Below are 24,963 nucleotides of genomic sequence, written 5' to 3' on the forward strand. Positions count from 1 at the left end.
TACTTTGGGCGCCTGGGTGGCTCAGTCGGTTAAGCATCTGCCTTCGGCTCAGGTCATAATCCCAGGGTCCTGGGATCGAGTCCCGTGTCAGGCTCCCTGCTCAGCGGGGAGCCTGCTTCTCCCTCTGCCCCTCCCCCCACTTGTTCTCTCTCTCTCTCTCTCTTTCTCAAAAATAAATAAATAAAATCTTTAAAAAAATTAAATTTTACTTTTAATGAAGTAATGTCATTTGTAGCAAAAAATTCAAATTAGAAATGTTTATATATTTCATTATTTAATTTCTAGGCAGCAATAGAGGTAAGAATTTTTAAATGTGATTTGTACCACAAGAGGATCTTGTTCTTCTTGAAAAAGGACCTTTTTTAAAATTCCAGGAAAGCCAAAGTACCATAAAAAATCAAGGTCTGTACATTGCAGGTAAAACCCTTCAGCTATTATTGAAACATAAGTATAATTACATACAGGAAAAATGTATTATCAGTACAGGAAAGAAGCCTTAAGAATTCTCTGTGCTTTTTGAAACTGATGGACACGAGTGAGCTCTGATATCGTTATGCTTAGAAACGGCTTCATCCAGATCCAACTGAACACCATTAATGTTCACTTCCATACAGCCATTATAAAAGGCATTCACTGGTGTGGCACTGAATGGAATATCTGTAAAAACAGAATATCAAAATATTAACCCAAGACTTTTGGCATCTTATTTGCTTACAATTAGAGGAACTATTCAAACTTCCCATTTCCAACCAAATTCTAATCATAAAGGAAAAATTAATAATGTAATTATTCAATAAATTTATATTAAGTGACTTCTATGTATATAAGGTATTGTGCTTGACACTGGATTCAGCATTATCATCGGTTCCTCTGATTTCATAAACACAATCAGTCTCATTAAAACCTAAGATAGATAAACACTTTAAAAAGAATAAAAAAGAGCATATTCTTACCTGTGATGTTCTATTTTATTATTTTCTTTTTAAATCTGAGCAACAGTTTAAGCACTGTTAAATCATTTTTTCAACTCCAAACTATAGCTACATGGAAATCTTTTTAAAATGCTGTGATAAATGTATCTCTTTTATTACTGCTGCAATAAAAGCAGATTTCTATATTTTCCTAAAAATAGCTTCTTGCTGAGCATACAATGTCAGGTCATGACAGGAAATTCACTTTATGTACTGTTTAGTGTTCAAAAAATAATTTTAATAATGCTTCAGTGAATAGGGCCTTTGGGCCTTTCGACACTTTCACTCTCCTCATCAGACTTAATACTTTAGTAACACCCTTGAATTCCTAAGAACAATGGTTCATTTTAATAACATCCATCTCTCTACTTGCTTCTTTTTTTGGCATCTCCTCCCCATGAATTTAGTTCCCAATGGACATTTTTCAGCCTTTATTCTTCTTTCTTAGTACCTTATGCAAAAAACATACAGGTCAAATTTTCCACCTTTAATTTGCCAATGCAGTGAATAAAGTCCATACTTTTCTAGGGGCTCACACCATTCTTTACGAAACCCTTTCAAGTCTGGCTGAGCATCAAGATTATGCCACTATTATAAAAATCCTCAGAGATATCAATTTCCCCTGATTTCTAATTCATAGCATGCAATTGAATATGCCTATTTTGCATATCAACTGGTAATTTACCTATCCCACTGTTTACACTCCTAATATCTCAATTGTCAGTTCTCCTCAATTTTCCTCACTCTCTAAACACATCTTGCCTGAAGTCAATCTTCAGTGCTGATGCCAAAGTCCTGGAACCATTAAAATTTAATAGCTTTACTTCTTTTCAACTCTTTCATTGTTTGTCTGATTTACTAAAATGGCATTCAACTAATTTGCAATAAGGTAGTAAGTGGATTTCAATATAGAATTCATTCATTTGAACTATAATTATACTTCCTAATAATTAACCACAGTAACTTAACTTTCTATTAACCATGCTAACTTATCTATTTATCTATCTATCCATAACTTTTAGAGCATCCTTACTTCTATTCCACAAAAACCCACATAAAATTTCCATATATGAAAAATGAAGGCCCTAAGCAGTTAAAAGTAAGAAAATGAAGGTTACTAGAAGTCCAGACATCAAACTCAGAATTTTCCCTGAGAATAACCTGCAAATGATATTCGAAAATATTTCTCAAAAACTTTCTGCCTCAATTATTTTTTGCCATTTAAAGTAAAATGTTGATGCCAATTTCATATTTTCCAATATTAAGTCAGAGATGAATGTGCTTTTCCTCCAGTTTTCTCCATCTTATGGTAAACGGACTCTCCACCCACGCAACTCCTCATGGTGGATACCTAAGAAAGAGATCCTTATACCTGCCTTTCAATCATTAAATCCTACTAATGTTGTTTTTCACATGCATCTCCCATCTAATCACTGTGCCCCATCTTCACTGCCATCATCCTAGTCCAGCAGTTTCTTCATCTGTAACATGGGGATAATAATAGCACCTGACTCACAGGTCTATTTTGAAAGTTAAATAAGTTGATCCCTCCTAAGCACTTTCAACGATGCCAGACTATTTATTATGCACTGATTGATGGCAGTATAGTTGTTGCTTCTGTTACTGTTACTGCTTCTCCATCTGGACCACTTCAGCAGTCCCCCGCTCCTCTCATCCACTTTTGCCTCCCACCTGTCCATCTCTATCCATCACGTGGGGTGGGTTTTTAAAATGATAATATTGATATACAATTTCCCTGTCTAAATTTTTTTTTAAAGACTCCCATGGCTCTTGTAATAAGACTCAGGACCCCGAACCAGGTCTACAAACCACCCCCCCACACACACCCAGTTCTCAGCTTCCTCATCCTGTATCTCCCTTGCTCAATGTGTTTTCACCACACTCATCGTCTATATATTCCTCAAGTGTATCCACCCCCCGTTTTGCCCACACATAGACCATTTTTACTTGCATATTAATTCCAATTCCCGCCCTATCACTTGGTTAAATTTAACCCTTCCATTTATCATATTTATATCTTAGCCTTTTCTTCAGAGAGCTCATTCTTGGCTGGCACAACCAGGCCAAGTCCCCATTTTTAGGCTCTGAAAGCAATTCATACTTTTCCTTCATAGAAGTTATCACAATTTAATTATTCTGATATTTTCTTAATTGGTTATTTGATGTCTGCCTCTGTACTAGATTGTAAAAGGCTTAGCAGCAGGGATCATATCTGTTTATTACTATAGCCCTACTATCTGGGGTGTAGGTTCTTAATAAATAAAAGGTAAATGATGGATGAATTAAAGAATAAAGATTGAACTCACAAGACTACTGTGAGAATGAACTGAAATAATAAATACTTTCTCACTAGGATAGTCAAATGCAACAAAACTTGGGTTAGTTTTAGTTCACCATTAAAAAATAAATAAACAAAATATACCCATAAAATGTCACTATAAATCCCCAGGAAAAGAAAAATGGATACTGGAATTTTGTCTTCCCTTCTAAGGTCCTTTTGCTAAGATTACATATTTAAAATACTATCAATTTGATTAAAAATATACTTTTTAAAACTTTTTAAATATAATTCTGAAAACAAAAAAAAAAAGGTAAGAAGATACCTGGAAGGCCACCCAGGTAAGTGGTTACTGTCCCTTTCATTGCTTTGTCCAAAATGGCCAACTGTCCTTGAAGGTTTTCAGAGGAGACGATGTCTTCTTTAAGTGGAGTGAACAGCTCCAGATTGTTTCTGTTGACTCTTAATTCCAGATGGAATTGTTGACTGGAACACAGACTTATGGCCTCTATCTGAAACATTATCATATTTTCGACAGATACGAGGATATCCTGAAAAACAGAGCAAAGATTCAATATAAGCAAGTATTAATGGTAATGCCACTTAAGAGTGACTTTTGAGTCACATCACAATTTTTAAAAATACATTAGTTTTACAAATTTCAGGTTCAGCTAAGATATAAATGGTTAGTGGCTTCTGAAAATTCAATACACCAAGTTGTTTTACCAAAGATGGGAACCTAAAGTCATGTGTTAAGCACTATTTTTCTGTTTGTTAGCCTTCCTAACTTCAAAACTTACATGTGAAAAATGAAGGAGTTGAATCACTCTTTGTTGGGGAAAAGGCTTGGAAAATTTCAAGTGCTTGAGTAAGTACATGCCAGCAAGACTGAAAGGTCTGTGTGTGCCACATAAGCAATCCTATTAAGACCTGGGGCAAAATGAGTAAAAAAGTCCTGAGAGAGGAAAGTCAGGGATCACCAGCAGTAAGTTACAGAGTATTTGCCAGAAGATATTCAAAAGAGAAAATGTATTCATTTTGCTGAACTTTTCAAACTGCTAAGACACAGAATTACTTAACTTCTTGACAGGGATCTATGCATATACCTTATATATGTATACAGGAAATGTAAAAAGAAAATAAAATCAAGGGGCGCCTGGGCAGCTCAGTAGCTTAAGCATCTGCCCTCAGCTCAGGTCATGATCTCAGGGACCTGGGATCGAGCCCCATGTCAGGCTCCCTGCTCCAACCGCCCCCCTGCTTATTCTTGCTCTCTCTCTCAAATAAATAAATAAAATCTTAAGAAAAAAAAGAAAAGAACATCAAAACTAGGAACATGGCTGTTATGAGATGGTAGAAAGATAGTCTGAAGTACCTACTTAGGAATCCAAGTCTATACTTCGCAAATACAGGTCATTTGAGGAAATCTGTTACTATTACATATCCATATCCTTGAACTCACTAATAATCTTAAAGTGGTCAGCAGACAAACTGTTCCAGAATGATCAATAGTATGTGGAATTATGTTATGAAATACTGTACACAGATATTGAGAAGGCAATCTGACATGGAGAAAAAAAAAAAGGAGCCATGGAGTCAAACACAAAAGATAAAATAAATATCAAAGACATGGCATGCATTAATCTCCTCTACTGCAGGGATATAGTGCTGAAGATAGGATTTCCATTTTGTTTAAAAAAAAAAAGTAAACAAAAAGCTGGAATCTAAATGTAGCAAGCTCCTGTGGTAGACTAGAGATAAAAACTCAGCAGGATCTCCTTAGGTGGCTTTTGCTTAACCACTAGAAACTCCCTGCAATCATCGTTGAGCTGAAAACAACATACCTTTTTATTGCTACAGACATTATTCAATTACATGCTTCTTTCTAAAAGCTACAGAGAACATCCAAGCCAACCTTGGCTCAGACGCAAGCTTCTTGCTCTAACTTGTTGGAATCCACTGTGGATAACACATGGTCAGAACTATTAGCCTCTAGTGGAAGGCTGAATAATACAGATCTTCTGATAACGCTCATGTTTCCTTTTATCCAAGAGTTTTTTCCTGTTCGTCCTCCTAATTTCAAATGAGAGTTGCCACCAAGAAGCCAGGTGGACTGGTTTTAGTTTTCTCCAGTCCTTCCTAATTTACTCGTGGGAGAAAAGATTAAGAGTGCCAGAGAGCACAAAACATTATAATTAGGCACAGAATATCTAAGACTGAATTTTAATCAGACTCACTTTTATTTTGTTAGTACAGACTATGACCCCCATAATATTTCAAGGATTTGAATAAAGGTGGATCTCTATGTACTCTGGGAAGGCTCCAGGCAGCCTGTGTGTGAGTCTGCCTGATCTTGGCTGTGGATGCACAGTAACAGGCTTTTCTCCTCTCTACTTCCTGGATCAGACCTTAGAAATAAGCCAGCAAAAAAGTAATAATAATGGACATTTTTTGAGTCTTTATTGATGTGCTGGAGACTGTGCTAAATACTTTACATGTTATCTCATTTAATCACCAAAATAACACTTCGAGGTAAATACTGCTAATATATCCATTTTACAGATAAAAAACAAAACAAAACAAGAATCACAAAAGTTTAGTGAAGTTACCTGAAGCTTTCCAGAGGCAGAGTCTACCAAGGACAAGGCAAAGGGCACAGTATTACCAGAAACCAAGGCGAAAATAACACCAGTGCCCGTGGATGGGCGAATGTTCAAGGACACATTTACTTGCCAGTCCTCAGCATTGGATATATTACCTGTTTAAACAATAAAACATAAGCAGGATCAGTGTACTCCTAAAGTATGCCAGAAGGAATTATTACAATCTTACTAATACTCAGAGCCATTTTTGTGGAATACTAAAGGTTTTCATTCTCCTTCCTCAGTGACCTATAAAACCAAGGCAAAAAAACAAAAAACAAGAACCATTTTTTTAAGTGCAGGCAAGAAACACAAAAATGGAGCCCCAGCGTTCTGGTCTTCCTAGAATAAAATTCGAGATGTGGTGTTTCAGAATATTATGAATTTCTCCTGTTTGCTCTTTTACAGGTATTCTTTCTGCCTCCATATTCACCATTGGTCCAATCTCAGAGTGGTCATATTTTAAAGTACACATTTAGAAGGAAATTCAACAAATTTATTGTAATGTTTCTGAGGGAACATTTGGATATGGCTGCCATCACCACCCTACCATTCCTCATCCATAAAGGGCTCAGTTCAAAGCAGTGGGAAAGAAAAATATGATTTATACAAATAGGGGAGTTTGGGGAGTTTGATAGTAGAGAAATATTCTGAAATCAACAGTTAACTCTAAAATTCTAACAGGAACTCTTCTTCTGCGATTCTCTTGTCATAATAGTTAACACTCATTTTCTTTATTACTAGGTTAATTGTCTATCCCACTAGAGTGCAAGCCCTACATGTCTCTATGACCACTTTGTTTTTCACAGTAGTCACTCAACAAATAGTTGAATTGATATGTTCCAAAATAGTTTAATTCCTAAAAATACTGGGGCATCTGGGTGGCTCAGTCGATTAAGCATCCGACTTCGGCTCAGGTCATGATCTTAGGGTCCTGGAATCGAGCCCTGCATCAGGCTCCCCACTCAGCAGGGAGTCTGTTTGTCACTCTCCCTCTTTCTCTGCCCCTCCCCCGTTCATGCTCTCTCTCTGTCTCTCTCAAATAAATAAATAAAATCTTTAAAAAAATATTAATTCACATTTTGAGTGAAGTTTTCCTTATTTAATATGAAGTAATATAAAATAATACCTCAAATATCACTTATAGGTTTTGAAAAGGTGAATGTGAGTGGAGAAAATATTTTCCCCTTGACAAGATGATCTTCCATTTAGCCACATCAAATGCTATTGCGTTGTTCATTTATAATCTTTTTTTTAAAGATTTTATTTATTTATTTGTCAGAGAGAGTGTGTGCATAAGCAGGGGGAACGGCAGGTAGAGGGAGAAGCAGGCTCCCTGCTGAGCAAGTAGCCTGATGAGGGACTCGATCCCAGGACTCTGGGATCATGACGTGAGCCAAAGACAGACGCTTAACTGACTGAGCCACCCAAACGTCCCTATTTACAATACACTCATTTATATACATGTGTATTTATATACAATATAATCATTTTGAAATAAGTAAATTTACTATAAGGTATTAATGAACTCAAACTAAAACATGCAAACGTACAGAAATTATAATGTAACATTAAATGTTAATTTAAAAGTAGGTCACTTTCAAGTTATCCATGAAGTAACTAATTGCTTATGAAAGTAATTTTTTTTCAGATACAATAGAACTCTTACTTTCATTTTCTTTTCAGAGAGTTTTTCCTTTGAGCAAATTATTGTGGGCCTAGTTTTTTCTTATATTCAGTCATCAGCCCCAATTAAAAAAAAATTTTTTTAAATCCTTCATATACAGAACAGAACTAAAGTTAAAGACATTGCATTACTTTATGTTAAGAACACAAAAAGTACTAGTGTAAGATTCTTCCTTAAAACTGTAGTAATACTTTTTTAGACTGCAAATAAACACATTTAAAATACAGTTTTTCATTAAAGCAGAGATATCAGATTAACACTAAATTTATGATACAAAGTATTAGTAGCTCAAATAATGAATTCCTAAACAGAAAAAGACAAAGAACCTAATAAGATAATTAAGATATAAAAATAGCTAATAAACACACGGAGAGATATTTAACAGTAGAAATTGGGATAATAATATTTAAAACTACAAGATTTAATTTTTCAACTCTCAGATTGGAAACAAATCTCAAGCATACACTTTCTTATTCTGTTGGTAGAAGTATAAATTGAGGAGCACCTGGGTGGCTCAGTCAGTTAAGCGGCTGCCTTCGGCTCAGGTCATGATCCCAGAGTCCTGGGATCAAGCCCTGCATTAGGATCCCTGCTCGTCTGGGAGCCTGCTTCTCCCTCTTCCTCTGCCCCCTCACCCCCCACCCCGCTTGTGATCTCTTTCCCTCTGTGTGTGTCAAATAAATAAATTAAATCTTAAAAAAAAAAATAAGTATAAATTGATAAAACATCTTTGGAAGAGAATCTAACTGAGCAGTAGGAATTATACATCTGCATAAACTTTGGTGGACATAATCTAAGATTCTCTCCTACAGAATTAATCATAGAAAGGTATAAAGATGTATGTTCAAGGGTATTATGGAAATACTATTTGTAAAGGCAAAAACCTGGGTCAGTCTGGCAGGAGTTCCTGTTCTGCTTAGACTATAGGAAACTGGAAAGAGCACTGCTCCTACCCTTACAACAACAACAACCAAAGACCAATTATTTAGCTTCCCTCCTCCTGCAAGCCTGGAGAAGAGGAGCAGCAACCTGCAGGAAATGCACAAAGTCCATTCCTTCTCTGTCTTCTCTATGCAAACAAGGTTTGTTACCTTTTCCCCTTACAGCACTGGGGAAAAGGTAACAAACATTGTGGCCATTAGAACACATGCAAAGACCCATTGCATCTACAGGTTAGGGAAAGGAAACTGGAAAAAACAAAACAACCAACCAAAAACCATTTACCATGGAGAAGGAGCAGAAAAAATCTAGAGTCCTGATCATTAGATATCTCCCTCACAGGTGGTTGGGAGGGGGACAATGAAAAGTTCACACCCCTGAGACCCAGGGATACAATACTTGCCCAAAATTGAATCTGTATCAGAACATTAGAGAATGTTCCCCACACCCTGCCACCATGCTAGCAAATGTCAAGTAACAAGAGCATTCTTTTGGGGTGAAGCAAGACCATGGAGAAACACTTTCTTGAGGCATATCATAAACAGAATACCTAAAGCTAAGGATAGATCAGCTATTAAGAAAAATCCTCTGGCAAACCAATCACTACCATAAGCACAAGGTAACAATAAAGGAATTTGAAGAGTATTCAATGGAAACAAGAAAGTTTAAGCAGTTCAACTCTTGACTAGACTGATTCAACCCCTTTACAAAAGGCCTAGCAAAAGCAGAAATATGCTCATCTCCAGACATATATATTATTTACCTGCCTCTACTGTTCTACATAAGATGCTCACTTTTTAAACCAAAAATCATGCAATACCGAAGGAAACAAGGAAAAATAACACATGGTCAAGAGACAAAGCAATCAGCATGACATTGGACCTATCAGACAGGGAATTTAAAATAATTATGATTAATAAGTTGAAGGCTCAGGTAGAAAATGTAGACAACATGTATGAACAGATGGGAAATTTCAACAAAGGGTTAGACATTTTAAGAAACAATCAATTGAAATTTTAGAAATGAAGATGAATCCTTTTGAAGCATTTAATCAGTAGACTCAACACAACTGAGAAATTGGTGAACCTTAAAATAGGTTAATTGAATTCACTTGCAATTAATCAAGTTATGTGCCAATTATCTTTTTTTAAGTAATCTTTAAATAGTAACATAGTAACATAAGCATATTCTACTACCTTTCCCCCCAATATACTGCAAAAATTTAATAAAAAATATATAGCTATATGAATAAACCTAACACAATGCCTGGCACATAGTTAAGTATTCAATAATGTTTACTGAAGGAATTTTTGCTGTTTGTCAATGAATAAATGTAGTCATTAATGAGAAAAGAGAAGTAAAATGAGAAATCACTTACCATAATCTATGCTAAATTGAGCAACACCAGAACCAGGATAGTAGGAACCCTTCTCCACAGTGACAAGACAATGCTTACTTTGTTTTTCTTGAATAATTTCATTTATTCCTGAAGCTCCTTGATCCATCAAATTCCAGCCTCGTATACATCCATCTAGACGAGGGGTTATCTAACAAATTAAAATATAGGTCAAGGAGTACATCTTAAAAGAGTCAGACTCATACATGGCTTAATTAATTACAGATGCAGTTTTCATTTAGAGGGAAAACCCTCTCTTTGTTGATATGTTAAAATTCTTTAAATATTTTGAATATTATCTAATTTTTTAAGGTGTCCTTCAGATGGGCAGTCTTTTTCAGTTATAGTGAGTTTATGCCGTCACAGACCTCCACTGGGATCCTAATGATTTTTAGCCCCTCAAGCCCTACCTGCCTCTCCTCTATCCTCCAGAAATAACTTTTCTGCTCTCAACTTCCATATATGCTTCTAGCCGTGGCCCTGGGCTGTAAGATGCTTTCTTTAACTGCATTTATATATAGGTTTGTTTTGCCATCAGACACTGAACCTCTTCAGGAACAAAAGTGTTTGCACTCTTTAGTCTCCATCAAAGCATCCAGCCAGACTCAAGACCCATAGTAGCCATTTCATAAATAGTTTTTGAAAAATTTATTTTACTTTTAAAATGTCTTGATTTATCAATTTCAAAGGAACAGATGCATTCACTCTGACATGGGTTAACTAATTCAGGTTTTATATCATACTGCAGAAATCTTTCAAAAGTTAAGGTAACTGTGAATTGCCATGAGTAAAAGATGGATATAAAATAGTAAATATTTAAGTTAAATCAGCGAGTATAATTGACAGGCCCATGACTTCAAATGAAATTTTTAAAACTCTTCAAGGACAGTGATTAGTCTCCTTCATGAGACCTATTCTACAGGTATTAGACAAACATCATATTCAGAAAATCATCTATTATATATAACTTCAATTTATGATAGGCTGAAGTTATACTCCCAGCAAAGATTTTTTTAAAAAGTTCCACCTTTATATGCTATTTTATCTCCCAAATTTAAGTCCTAAAATAGACCTAAGAAAATTCTTTGACTGGCTTCTACAAAATGTTGTATTTTTGGACTCCAATACATGTATTTATATTTGTAATTGCTGAATATGGACAGTTATCATGTTAACACTGAATTGATGCTTGAGAATTGAAAAAAAATCTACTTCCCCATGAGTAACGCTGGGGATTTAAATGGGCTCAAAAACACTACATTTATTTTCTTATTTCCTTAATATAATTTCAAGGATCGCTGTGTTATTTTTCCTTGTTCATTTCAAGTTGTCACAGTTGGTATGTTCAACAAAATAACTTCTTTGACTCTCAGAAAAACACATCTTCAAATCTATTACGGACAAGAGGAATTCATCCATGATGAATGATAGAAACTTGGATCATTACCGGTCTAATGAGGGCATTCTCCATTTTCCGAGGTAATCCTGCAAAATATACTTTAGTTTCTAGAAATCCATTTGTAGGCTTAAAAAGGCTTTCGGGTTTATTTATATTCATTACAGCTTCTTTAGCTATTTTTACACTAATACTGTGTTCTAGTTCTTCCACAGAGACCTATAATTAAAAAGACAAAAGTTATCAAACAACCAAACATCACTGCATGTCATTTGAAATGCTAAGATTGAAAAATCCTGTTATTATTCCAATAAATAATTTTTCAAAGTAATCATTTTAATGTAATTATTAATTTGTTGTAATCCATTTGAAATGTCTAATTACTATAAAGGTGGTCAAAATGTGTTTTAAAGTGATAATTCTTGATTGAAAATTAAATGAACACCATATTTTAAAGTAAAAAACACACAATATTGTTCTTTTAAATTTAAACAACCAATTATAATATACATATTTCAAATCCAGCATCATAAAATTAAGTGAGTCACTCTACAAAATCTTAGAAAACTTTTTTTTTTAAAGATTATTTATTTATTTATTTGAGAGAGAGAATGAGATAGAGAGAGAGAGCATGAGAGGGGGGGAGGGTCAGAGGGAGAAGCAGACTCCCCGCTGAGCAGGGATCCCGACGCGGGACTCGATCCCGGGACTCCAGGATCATGACCTGAGCCGAAGTCAGTCACCTAACCAACTGAGCCACCCAGGCGCCCATCTTAGAAAACTTTTAAGTGTTCTTATTTTGCAATTGTCTGAAAGTATACATATGGAATCAATAATGGAAATAAATTCTTAATATAAAGTGTGAGAAATCAGTACCTCCAATATTCTGTTCATGACACACAAATTATACTTTATTTCAAAATTCAAAAAGTAATTAAGGTCATAAGGAAGCACAATACATAAAATTAAATTGGGTTTTTCCAATTTTGAAAGTAGTTTTGTTTTCTTTTTGGTTTTTTTTTGTGGGTTTTTTTTTAAGATTTTATTTATTTATTTATTTGACAGAGAGAGAGAGAGAGAGAGCACAAGTAGGCAGAGCAGCAGGCAGAGGGAGAGGGAGAAACAGACTCCCCGCCGAGCAGAGAGCCCGATGTGGGACCCAATCCCAGAACCCCGGGATCATGACCTGAGCCGAAGGCGGTCGAATAACCGACTGAGCCACCCAGGTGCCCCAGAAAGTAGTTTTGTTTTTGTTTTTTGTTTTTTGTTTTTAAGTATGCTTCATGCCCAGCATGGGGTCCAACATGGGGCTAGAACTCATGACCCTGAGATCAAGCCCTGAACTGAGATCAAGAGTCAGACACTTAACCAACTGAGCCACCCAGGTGCCCTAAAAGTAGTTTAGGTTTTTAAAAAAGGTTGAAAGTGATGGTAAACAACAATAAAAAAAAAAAAAATCCTCCCAAAAAGGTGATTCAAAGAACCACTGCTGCAATCTCCTCATGCAAAACTGTAGCACTCAAAACGCAAACTCTTCTTTTACTAATCAATGATGGAAGCAAAAGAGTAGTCCTATTAAAGCACCACTACGGGAAGGGGAAAACTGTGCTCTAAAGTAAAATAACCTTGGTAACATTTACAGATTTAAAGTTAGTCAGTGCACTGTCCTTAATACAGCCAACCAGCATCATTTTACTTGAATGACTGTTCCCTCTTTGCAAGATGTTAAGTCAACCTCTAGAACCTCAGTCTGGCTTGCATCCGTACATTCTTACCACTCCCTCTCAGCCTCCCTTGCTGGCTCTGCCTCTTCTCTCAACGTCCATAATACTCCAGAGCTCAGCCCCCTAGACCTTTTCCCTCTAGTCATGCAAATATTTTTGAATAGGGGTCTACTGTTCCACTCTAGGGCATTTGGAAAATTTGGGGGTAGGGATGGTACTTTTAGTTGTCACAATAAGTAGGATGTATGCTGACACTGCAAGATGCTGGACACCCTGTAATATGCGGACAGTCATGCAAAATGAGTAATAAAATATTCAATATCCTGCAAATCTCCTGAACATCCCTACAGGATATTCATGTAGGGTATACTTAGGCTTATCTGAGTTTCTCTATATATGAACACAAAATATTTTTTGTACCAATTCAACACATTCACTGAATTTTTCAAGAATAAAAGTCTTGTCAATCAAGGATATATTGATGTTTGTTTTGTTTGGATCTTTACCAAGAGTTTCTCACTATTTCGGAAAATTACTTTTACTGATGGCAATACCATCTATGCACTTAGAATATTTGAACTGCCGATACAAAACTCCAGCATAAGTCTTCATTTACAGCTTTCACATTGTTCTACATATAGGAGCAAGCTTTGACAAATATTGTACTTGTACTTGAGCATTTATATGTTGGAATATATATTATTTTCTTATAAATGACTTTCCTTTATTTCTTTGTATAATAATTAGAGCATTATATTGGTTTCTATTAGGGATATGCAAAAGTAGCTAACATTGTTGATGCACTTCATTATAGGACAGTAAAGGAGCATTATGAATACATGGGCACTGGATGAGTTAGAGTTTAGAAACACAGATTAACAATAATCAATCTCATGGCCTTTGAGCCCCTCTTTATGCTGAATATTCAAAAGTTTTTATCTACTTTAAATTGAAGGCTGGACCTTAAAAGTATATCCAGAATCTGACCACTTCTCACCACCTCTCCACTGAGTTACTGTAATGGTCTCATGACCCCATAATCTGTCCCATTCTTACTCTCTGTTATCCAGTTTCCATAAAGCCATCATGTCCTGATATGGATTACCTTTCAAGATACATGCAAATTACATCATGTCACTTCTCACAATCATCCAAGGTCTTTCTACTTAGCATAAACTCCAAGTTCTCACTACAGTCCCTATGACCCTACCTGGTCTTGTTCCAGAACACATTTCTAACCTCATTTTCTGCCCTTTCCTCCCTCCTTTATTCCCCTGCATCTACACTGACCTTTGTGTTGTTCCTTAAATACAACAATCACATCCTCTTGCCTGATGCTCTGTACTTGCTCTTCACATGGCACAGAATCATCTTCCCCAGAGATTTCTCATGATTTGTGCCCTGGTCTCCGGTCAGATGTAATCTCATCGGAGATGGCTTTCCTGATTCCACATGCACATGCACCATCGTCACTCTCTGTTGCCTGGCCTTGCTTTTGTTTCTTCCTCCTAGCACTAACCACTATCTGACATATCCATTTGTTCATGCAATTCATGGTTCACATCTCACCCCTAGTACGCAAGCTACACAAGAACAGTGATTTTGTTTTATTCACTGTTGTAGCCTCACCATGCAAAGGAAGGAATAGCACATAAAGTGCTCAATAAATATCTTATTAAATGAATAAAATTATGATCCAAATTACAGATTTCCCACCCATATTAGAATCATACCCAAATATGAGGTATAATAATGACTTATAATAGAGCAATATTTATTTCTATGATTTGGAGCCATTTTAATTACTTAACAATTACACACATTCTATTTATCTGAATTACAAAACAATTCTACATTTTAATTGCTTACTTTTAAAGTATTTTATTTGAAATTTTAAAATTATTTAAAATTAGTGAAACAACTGCTATCAAGTGAATAGTCCAGTTTATAGATTAATTTAACTTAACTTTGTCAATTAAAATGTTTACTTAAAATATGTATCTATTTGAGCTAATTTCTGTGGCTGCATAAATTTGGCTGAAACAGTACAGTTTATTAACAAGCCATCAAGATTATAAAATGGTAAAAATATTATGCAGTAATTTTTTTAATGAAAGATCTGAGGAAAAGAAATCCCATTTATATGGTGAGGATGAATATTCATAAATTGTTAAAATATCCAATTAAAAATTTTTTTAAAAGAACCAGCACCAAATTTATTACCAGATTAAAGTTTTTCTCTGACTTGCTTATTGTCCTTAAATTTTTCATGTCAAGTTGTATTCGGTTTATAAAGGGAAATTTTAATCAAAATATGGGCATATCATTAAATAACAATTTCTTTTTAACAAAGATCATAAACATAGGAGACAAAATGTGTGGAACTGAATAGCTGCCTTCTATCCAGCCCAAAATCCTGCCTTTAACCTATTATGCATGGATAATTCATTAGTAAATACTGCCTGCAACGCCAGATGTTAGCCTCACAGGCAAACATTTACCTTCTTTATATATATTCTGTATTACCTAGAATGTATCCAAGTTCTCCTTCCAACAGATAATATTTTCAATTTGTTAATTTTGATTTGATTAATTTTCAATTAATCAGAAAAAATTCTGTTTGCTCTATTTTGCTGAAAAGTGATCTTAGTGATTTTTAGATAGGAGATTTGGGGACATGAGGCAATAAAATGTATTCTTCAGTACACTGGAGGAAGAGGTGTACGCATCAAGCTGTATGCATACAGATGGAGTACACGAAAGATGTGGTGGCAAAGCTACATACACTAACGAGAGCATCTGGAGAAGCCGGAGAATTTTAGTGATTGCTCTGACAGTTGCATCTGATCTTGTGCAGACATTATTCTGGTAAGAGTCCAAAATCTATGGCTGTCAAAGGATGAATAGCCCCATTTTTGGTAAACCACATCTGTGCCCAACTGTACTTTATTACTACCTGTACTTTAACGATTTCACATTACATTGCATTAATTCATAAGGCAGCACTAGCTATTAAACTGTGAGGTACTGGGGCGCCTGGGTGGCTCAGTCTGTTAAGCGTCTGCCTTCGGCTCAGGTCATGATCCCAGGGTTCTGGGATCGAACCCCGCATCGGGCTCCCTGCTCTGCGGGAAGCCTGCTTCTCTCTCTCCCACTCCCCCTGCTTGTGTTCCCTCTCTCGTTGTCCCTCTCTCGCTGTCTCTCTGTCTCTCTCTATGTGTCAAATAAATAAAAAGATTTAAAAAAAAAAAAAAAACAAAACTGTGAGGTACTAAGTAAGCTCAAGAGCAAGGAAAATCTCTTGCCAGAGTTCTAGCACCTTGAACTTAGGAACTTAGCATTTTAAAAGTGCTCACTAAAAGCTTATGGAGTATATGAGTGCATGAGTGAGTAAATAAAGAAATGAAATAATTTAGGGGCGCCTGGGTGGCTCAGTCGTTAAGCGTCTGCCTTCAGCTCAGGTCATGATCCCAGGGTCCTGGGATCGAGCCCCGCATCGGGCTCCCTGCTCAGCGGGGAGCCTGCTTCTCCCTCTCCCACCCCCTCTGCTTGTGTTTCCTCTCTCACTGTGACTCTCTCTGTCAAATAAATAAAAATCTTTAAAAAAAATAAAATAAATAAAATAAAATAAAATAAAGAAATAATTTAATGATGACCTCACATGTCTTCTCAACATGGACCTCCTGGCAGATCCCTTAGGCATAGAAAGTGTCTCTTTTGGGTACCACATTCTAAGGTGAAGCTGATCTCTCAATTATTAGCTGCTGAAAGTAGCAATGACTCTTTTGCAGAAAAGAATTCTCCCCATTATAGACTGGCAGTAATCCCTTCATGAAAAATTCCATTTTAGGCTCACTTTTAGGGATTATGTAAAAATTCTCATTTCTTTTCTTTCTTTCTTTTTTTTTTTTGAGATGAAAAGTAATGTTTATTAATTGTCTAGTGACTTTTCTTCCTATTGGGTCTCATCTCTTCTTTGAAAGGAGTCTAAATAAAAACCATTGCATCTGCTTTTTTTTCCCCCTTCTTCTTCTACAAATACATCCATGGTGTCCTATATTTGCAGCTGCCTTCTTGAATCACAGGTAATTGTGTATGTGGGTTCTCATGTACAACAACGAACAAAGTCTTTGAAGAAAAAAGGGAAATTTATGCATGGGTTCTTCTTATATGCAGAGCCATGATTTTATTTACCTAGGATTTAGCAAACTACTTAAAGACATTTAGCAGTTTGTTCATCTGCCCCAATATATTCTCCAAGTATCATAGTCTCAATGACAGGTTATGCTAATTACCTAAAATTCTGAATAGATTTCATGCTCATGCTAATATAATCAAAACATGTATTTAAAAACAACTTTTTTGATACATATAGTAAAAACTATAATTTTTACATGGTGTTTTAAAATTTTGCTCTGTTTAATAGTTCCAAGAAATATATTAAGGCTGCCATGTTGAACCAACTGGTAGGATGGAAAAATACGAAACTTTCCCCTACCAAAGAACTTAGTTTTCTGCTTATATACTGGGTTCCTATATAGTAACACATTTTAGGAAGGATTTCCTTGTTAAAGAATTCAGAAAATGCTACCTAAAGTTTTACATTTCAGAGTATACTCATATACAGATTCTGTTTTACTTTTTCCATAACTCATTGTCAAACTCTTGGCACCTTATCTATGTCATGACTGCTCCATGATTGCATCTTATTAAATTCTTACTACTAAAAAAGAATAACTATTATTCCTTTCCCACATGGAAGGAAGAAAATGGAAAGAAATTAACCTGTGAAGATAATGATAGGTATTCAAGTTGTATTACACAACATAAATTGATCTGACCAGAAGGAGGAGATTTTATTCCTCACTGTAAGAGTAATAAAAATAATTAGTAAATTCTCTTGTTTTTTTAAATGGGAATCTACCACTTAGGATTAATTTCACTTAAAATAACGCAAATACAAAGTTAAATGGGCTAAACCAAAATATTTTTCTACCTCATATAAAAATCTAGAAGAAGGCAGTCCAGGGCTGGTATGATAGTATGATTTCTTAAAGTCTCCAAGAATCCAGGCATGCTTCAGTATTCAATTGCCATAGCCAAAGTTTTATTGCTGTTATTATTATAAAGACGTTAGTTTTTTAGAGCAGTTGGGGGAAATCGGAGGGGGAGATGAACCATGAGAGACTATGGACTCTGAGAAACAAACTGAGGGTTCTAGAGGGGAGGGGGGTGGGGGGATGAGTTAGCCTGGTGATGGGTATTAAGGAGGGCACGTATTGAATGGAGCATTGGGTGTTATACGCAAACAATGAATCATGGAACACTACATCAAAAACTAATGATGTAATGTATGGTGACTAACATAACATAATAAAATAAAATTTAAAAAAAGAACAGATTTTCTGGATCTAATATTTTTGGTTTGTATTTTTCTCTCTAGAACACAGAGTGCCTATTCAATATGTAGATTCAGTCTTCTTCAGTTCTGGGCATTTAAAATTATAATAATTAACATTTGTTGAGTATTTACTATGTACTTTATGCATTTATCCAACAAATATTATTAGAGATCTATTGTGTGCCTAGTGCCCCTCACTAGTGGGAATAGAGGGGCAAAAAAAAATTCAGACAAAATTTCCAACCTCACTGAACTTGCATTCTAGTCAGGGAGGATAAAAAAGAAACAGCACAACGGAGCCCGATATGGAGCTCGATCCCACAACCCTGGGATCATGACCTGAGCTGAAATCAAGAGTTGGACATTAACTGACTGAGCATGCAGGTGCCTCTCCTCTCAATTTGGCTGAGAATCTAAAAATGTTCATTTCTAAGCACTCTAATTAGTACTAGCTAGTGTATACTGTTTGTACAAGTTGATTATCTATATGCTAATATTTAAAAATCGCGTTAATTACTATATGCATTACTCTTTCTATGTGTATTTCTATATTACTATGTGTATTTCTCTTTCATTTAAAAAATATGGGTGGCTCTTCAGTATGGCTGTCCTTGGTCAGTGGTATCTTTGCATAAGCTGTTATGCCTACTAATAATCCCTAACCTACTGGAGAGACACCACTAACAGCCACTAAAAAAGGTAAAAAGTCAAAGATAGAGAAGTCCAAGCAAATAACTGAAAACAATTTCAGTTCCAGGAAATCCTAAATATATTATGTGAGGTTATCATTTCTCAGAGGCTGTTTCAAGGATTTACAGTGTATGGGATATGCTTCATACAACATCAAATAAATCCAGCTCCATTTAGATTTGGTATCAGTATAAAAATAAGTTATTAATGATGTTAAACAAACTGTGTCAAAGTAGGGATATTCTTTGTGAAATATGCAAAACCTACCATATTCCATTGACCATCATTAATAACTTTGCCTCCAGTTGTGATTTTGGTTGTAAATTCATTCTTAAACTGAATTTCAATCCTTCCATCACGAAGTGCAATCAGGAACCAAGCTGAGCGGTCAAGAGATTCTGCATACAGGATAACACCTTCTGAATCATATGTTCGGAAATCAAATTCGGCTGAAAATCTAAATAATGGACAAAGAGAAAGCCTTAATAGAGAAAAATGGAAAGCCCAATAATTATTCTTTTTCTCTTACGCTAGCAAACAGCAGTATGTTGAAAGAGCCAACTATTTCTTTCTTTACTGGAATTAAAGAGTAGGGCAGAATTAGACTGTTCATGTGTTATCTCTGGTTCCATGTGTGTTTAAAATCAAGTTATTATATTTTCTTGCTTATTCTTGGAGTCTTTTCCCCCTGTGAACAGATGCTTTGGTAATTTTTCATATTTTTTGGCATTTGTTTTGAAGGCCCTCTTTTAAATGCTGGAATTCATACACATGTACAAATATTAGATATATTCTATCTCTCCTGGAGCTTTTTATACACTATATAATCTGACATTTTGACATTAAGATTCCTATTTTTTTTTTTTTTTGCAGTGTCCATAAGTGATTAGTAAAAGATGTTACAATTTCATGATTGGTTTATACATCAAAAGGCCCATTTTCCCTGTAATTTCATATATGTCAGGAAGGAATCACTCACAGAGATATAGACAGCATATGGATGACTGCAAGTATAATTAAGCCTTCATGTGTGGTAAGAAAGGTAAAGTAAAAAACTTTAAAATATATCTGTTAGCTTGATTTCAAAAGCTCTCCAAAGCTCTAATTGTATAAATCACTAAAGCACATGAAAGGACAGCTTGAAAGCTGTAGTCTAGCCATGTGCTTGGGGGTATCTGAGCTCTGGCAATGACTGTTATTATTAAGACCTAGATACATGTGTAGCTGTTACAGGGGAAGAAATTTCTTAGAAATGCTGGATTAAAAAATAACATGTATTGATTAGTGCCCTAATGACACTGTAATGAGGATCAGCATTAACATTTCCAAGAAACCAGAAAACGAAAATGATTGAAAAAAGACAAACATGGAATAGAAAAAATAGTTGTATAACTATTAGTCACTTGAGTTAAGCTAAAATAAAGGTAATTTAAGCTAAAAAGTCAGGACTTCAGATAATTGCCAAGTAAGGCAAGAAAGAATCCCACAGCCTTACCTCCTAGTAATAGTAATAGGGGCACCATATACAACTTCTAACTTCAAATGGAACAAAGAAAGGCTGATAAAATAAATTTTTTAATCTTTAGAATTCCAAAGAAATATTTAAAAGTGGTCATGTGGGGTAAAGTATGTTGGACAGATAACAATGTAGTAGTAATTGACTGAATTAAGATTATTTTATTTTTTCTATTTTTCATTTTTTGCTTAGGATAAGGACCTCTATTCTCTTTCATAACCACCACATTTTGCTGATGTCAAACATGTATTATCTTGTCAAAACCCAAATCTGTGTATGCTCAGGATCTTCCAGAAGTTGATCCTATTATGGAGGTAATTTCCTTCTCTTTGCAAAATCATGCTAACCCAGTAATACAGAGTTGTGTTCTGCATCTTTCCGTCTGGAATATTTCAGCATACATTGGGGAACAATTCATTCTTTCTCTGAAGTTTTATAGAATGAAAAAGATGAGTGAATTTGTTAACTTTAGGATAGGATAAATATTTGATCATTGGAAACAGAGCTGAAGGAATTGGCAAAAAGGAGGAGAAAAAAGCAACAAAGCACTGGCTGTTCTTTGTGTTGCTTACTTACCAAGTGGCAGTTTCTAAAAAAACTCATCAAGCTGCACATTTAAGATATGTGTATATTTCTGTATATGTATATATGCTATACTTCAATAAAAAGTTTAAACTAAATAAATAAGGAACAAATAAATAAATACTGAAAAAATTATTTGATCCAATGTTAGAGCCCAAACTGCTGTGAGTTGTCAGAACTGAATCGCCCTGAACATGCCTAAGTGTGTAATAATTAACACTTTTCTCTCTCATTCTCATTATTCTCTTAGCAAAGGAAATGTTGTCTCCAGTCTATGTCACTAGATAATAATATTTGCTCTGAGATGTTAAAAGGGAAAACCAGGTCTTGGTGGATAAGGGTATTGAAGGAGCACAATTATATCAGTGAATTTTATTTTATTTTATTTTATTTTATTTTATTTTTTTTTTTTTTTTTAAAGATTTTATTTATTTGACAGAGAGAGACACAGCGAGAGAGGGAACACAAGCAGGGGGAGTGGGAGAGGGAGAAGCAGGCCTCCCACGGAGCAGGGAGCCCGATGCGGGGCTCGATCCCAGGGCCCTGGGATCATGACCTGAGCAGAAGGCAGACGCTTAACCATATATCAGTGAATTTTAGAATACAGTTCAATGTTCCTTAATGATGTGATTTCTATGAATTTAATTGAATTATTTAATGAATAATCATTCATATATCTAATGAATTAAATTGTATGTATGCATGCTTATCTAATTAAAATATTTTAAAATATGGACTCTATAATCAGTCACAAATACGTTTTCTTTCCATTATTCCAACAAAATTCCAATTTCTTTTTTCTAGTTCCAACCATGTATGACTCTGAGAAAATATGGTAATTAAAGTAGAATCATGACTCCAGAATACAAACAACTATTCTTTCCATAGAGGCAACCTAACTGTAGGAATAACAGAAAAGGTACTCAGTCAACTAAAATCATGATGTGTTTTTTTAAAATACCACCTAAGCAATCTTATGAATTTTCCTTAATAATTATGAATATAACTATATTCTAAAAGCAATACTTTGAGTATTTTCTCATTATTTCGTTTTTATAACACGTATGAAGAAGAATGAAAATTTCACAAATATATTAAATCTACTTTCCCAACTTCTTAGTAAATATGTATTCACTAGAAAAGGAAGAAGGATGTATTAAGGTAAAATGATCATGGGGAAGGTCAGCCTAGAATGACCTTTAAATGATTCTAGCATGACAATTACACGTGTGAAGGGGTAAATCAACTTTAGTGTTCCCCAAATCATCTGATAATATCCCTAAATTATCTAATTGGAAATGCAATTTTATACATTTCAAACCTTTTTGGTCACTTATCTTCTGTCCTTACCTGCTTACCTCTAGAGATTATCACGGACATTGGTACCTCACCTGGTGATTTCCGGCAAACGAAATTTTAAATATAAAGCCACGCCTACAAATTGCTCTGCCAAGTAAAGTAATTCATAATTTTTGTCAAGGTTCAAGGGAAGGCACACTGGAACAGCCTGGAGAAAAGGAAAGAAAGCAAAGGAACAAAATGTATAGGTTATTACTTGCTGTTTGTGTCAGGTTAGGCATTCCTTTCTCTGATTCCTAATGGTCTTGTCAAATGTATCCTCTGTGATACGTTAATTAAATTAAGAACACCCTTGGTAATAAAGCAACATCCTTTTCTTCCTTATATAGTCCATCAGTATAACATCCCAGAACACGTGTTTTAAAAAGTCTTGCTCATTGTGTGTGGCTTATATTTTTGTCCTTACTATTTCCTTTGCAAATCTCAGCCCAAAACACACCCTTTTTCTTCCAGTAACAACACATATCTCCTTAATTAACTACAGCTCTGATGCCTTCTAAGAATTACATTGGGGAAAAAAAAATTTGGAGTCAGAAATCATGGAAGAATTAGTATACCAATAAGTACACCTCAAACGTTCACTCATTCATTTATTAAGAAAAATTTTCTGAGCAAAAATGTATAATCTAGATAATGAAGGTGAGGTAAGGAAGCTGAAGGGACTCTATTTTAGAAAGTCTCCATTTCTGCTGTTTTCTTGCTCAGCCCTATTTACTCATGTTCTGTATCTCACCTCGCATCTGTGTAAAAACCAAAGAAGCTATGTTCCCACTCCAAGGGGGAAACAAGAAAGTTAATCATTCTCTGAGTTCTGTCCTAGGCCCCAAACATCTGATAACATCTAAGAAGACCCAGATCCCAAAAATATTCTAGGACATTAGCTTCAAACAAACCTCAGCTGACACTGCCATCAACACCCCCTACCTTCGGTGATTTATTAAAATAACACCTATTACTCACCTATCACTTGCCTTTGATGGGACCCTACCCTGGATTCCTGAAGGAACACATACCCTGGACCCCTTTCCAATATAAACCCCTAGCCCTAAATAACGAAGAGACTCATCCTCTTTTCCTTTCTGAGTCCCCCAGACACTCTGTCTGCTATACTCTGTCATTCACACTATTCAATACACTCCATTTTCACTTTCCCTGGCTCACATTTGATTTCTATCCTGTGGGAAGCCAAGGAACCTCTTGGCTGGTCCTGTGGGGACTCCCCTACCCCATCTCCCCAGGTCCTCAGACTCAGCCTGCCTGCATCAGAGGAGATGCTGGAAATTCTAGATGGGATAAATATAAATTAAGATACCACGTTAGTCTCCAAGCAATTTACAGAAAAAGTGATTCAGAGTCATTAAATTTAATATCAAGTTTTTTTTTTTTTTTCCTAAGAGTAAAAGCAAACATTAAAACAGAAAGCTTTTTAGGGATAAGTTCTTGGGCATACATATAGGGATATTCAGGGGGGGATCTGTGTACATGGCACTGTATTAAATCAAGGTCCAGAAACAACATCTCATTTCCTCTTAGAATTTCAATAAATCTATTCCAAGGTAGATGGTGATGTGTAACTACTACAAATACTAAAATAATAAAAGATTAAATTACAAAATAGACATTCACACAGCATGGCATTCAATTAAGTACAGTTGAAGTTACTGCATATGCCAAATATCTCACCTTACCCTCCTTTACCAAGTAGGTGGCATTTACTGAATGTTACATTTTTGGACATACACAGTTTTGTCCTAGTAACAGATACGGAGGTATGTGAACACACATGATTAAATCACCATTTAGGTGGGTTTTGTTTTGTTTTGTGTTTTTACTGTCTGCCTCCTAATCCTGTGAAAAAGAATGCAAGAGTTCGACTAAGAATCACTAACACATGACCCTTATATACAGGAAAAAAAGCTTCAGATGTTGACCTATTTATTTCAGTGAAGGAAAAACTACCCCTAACTTTCAATTATTGGGTCAATTATGAATTAAATCCAAGTAACTAAAAGCAAGTTTGAGAGATAGAGGTTAACAAAATTGACCTCTCTGAATTTTGATATACTTTTAAACCCCACTAAATTCTAATCTGACAGTTATTTCCACCTGAGATTTTATGAGCACTCTTTCAAGTACTGACATGCCAAAGTGCAATCAAACTTGTCAGAGTGGGATAAGGAAAAATACACAGAGGAAAATGTTTCTGCTCAGGTTTCTAGGTAAGAATTTTTTTTCTTACAAAGAGAAGTATAAACCTCACCTTTATTTAAATTTTTAAATAAACATACACATTGTACTTTGTAAATGTACAGCCCATACAGATGAGCACTTTCTGAACTATGACCCTGCAGTCGGGTTTTT

General features: G+C 35.3%; 1 protein-coding gene across 1 annotated transcript in view; it reads right to left on the bottom strand.

Annotated features, from left to right (window-relative positions):
- Positions 1 to 216: 216 nt before the first annotated feature.
- The window catches only part of PROS1 (protein S), a 63,263-nt gene continuing 38,516 nt past the window's right edge, over positions 217 to 24,963 (bottom strand). Inside the window, exons 9-15 of the mRNA XM_032406349.1 lie at positions 22,635 to 22,750; positions 19,413 to 19,602; positions 11,382 to 11,549; positions 9,917 to 10,085; positions 5,880 to 6,028; positions 3,596 to 3,821; positions 217 to 657 (exon numbers count right to left, since the gene is read on the bottom strand). Coding sequence (XP_032262240.1) covers positions 497 to 657; positions 3,596 to 3,821; positions 5,880 to 6,028; positions 9,917 to 10,085; positions 11,382 to 11,549; positions 19,413 to 19,602; positions 22,635 to 22,750 — 1,179 coding nt within the window. The 3' untranslated portion in view covers positions 217 to 496. The remainder of the gene's footprint in view (positions 658 to 3,595; positions 3,822 to 5,879; positions 6,029 to 9,916; positions 10,086 to 11,381; positions 11,550 to 19,412; positions 19,603 to 22,634; positions 22,751 to 24,963) is intronic.

This window comes from Phoca vitulina, unplaced genomic scaffold (genome assembly GCF_004348235.1).
Source record: "Phoca vitulina isolate PV1807 unplaced genomic scaffold, GSC_HSeal_1.0 scaffold8, whole genome shotgun sequence".
Taxonomy (NCBI): domain Eukaryota; kingdom Metazoa; phylum Chordata; class Mammalia; order Carnivora; family Phocidae; genus Phoca; species Phoca vitulina.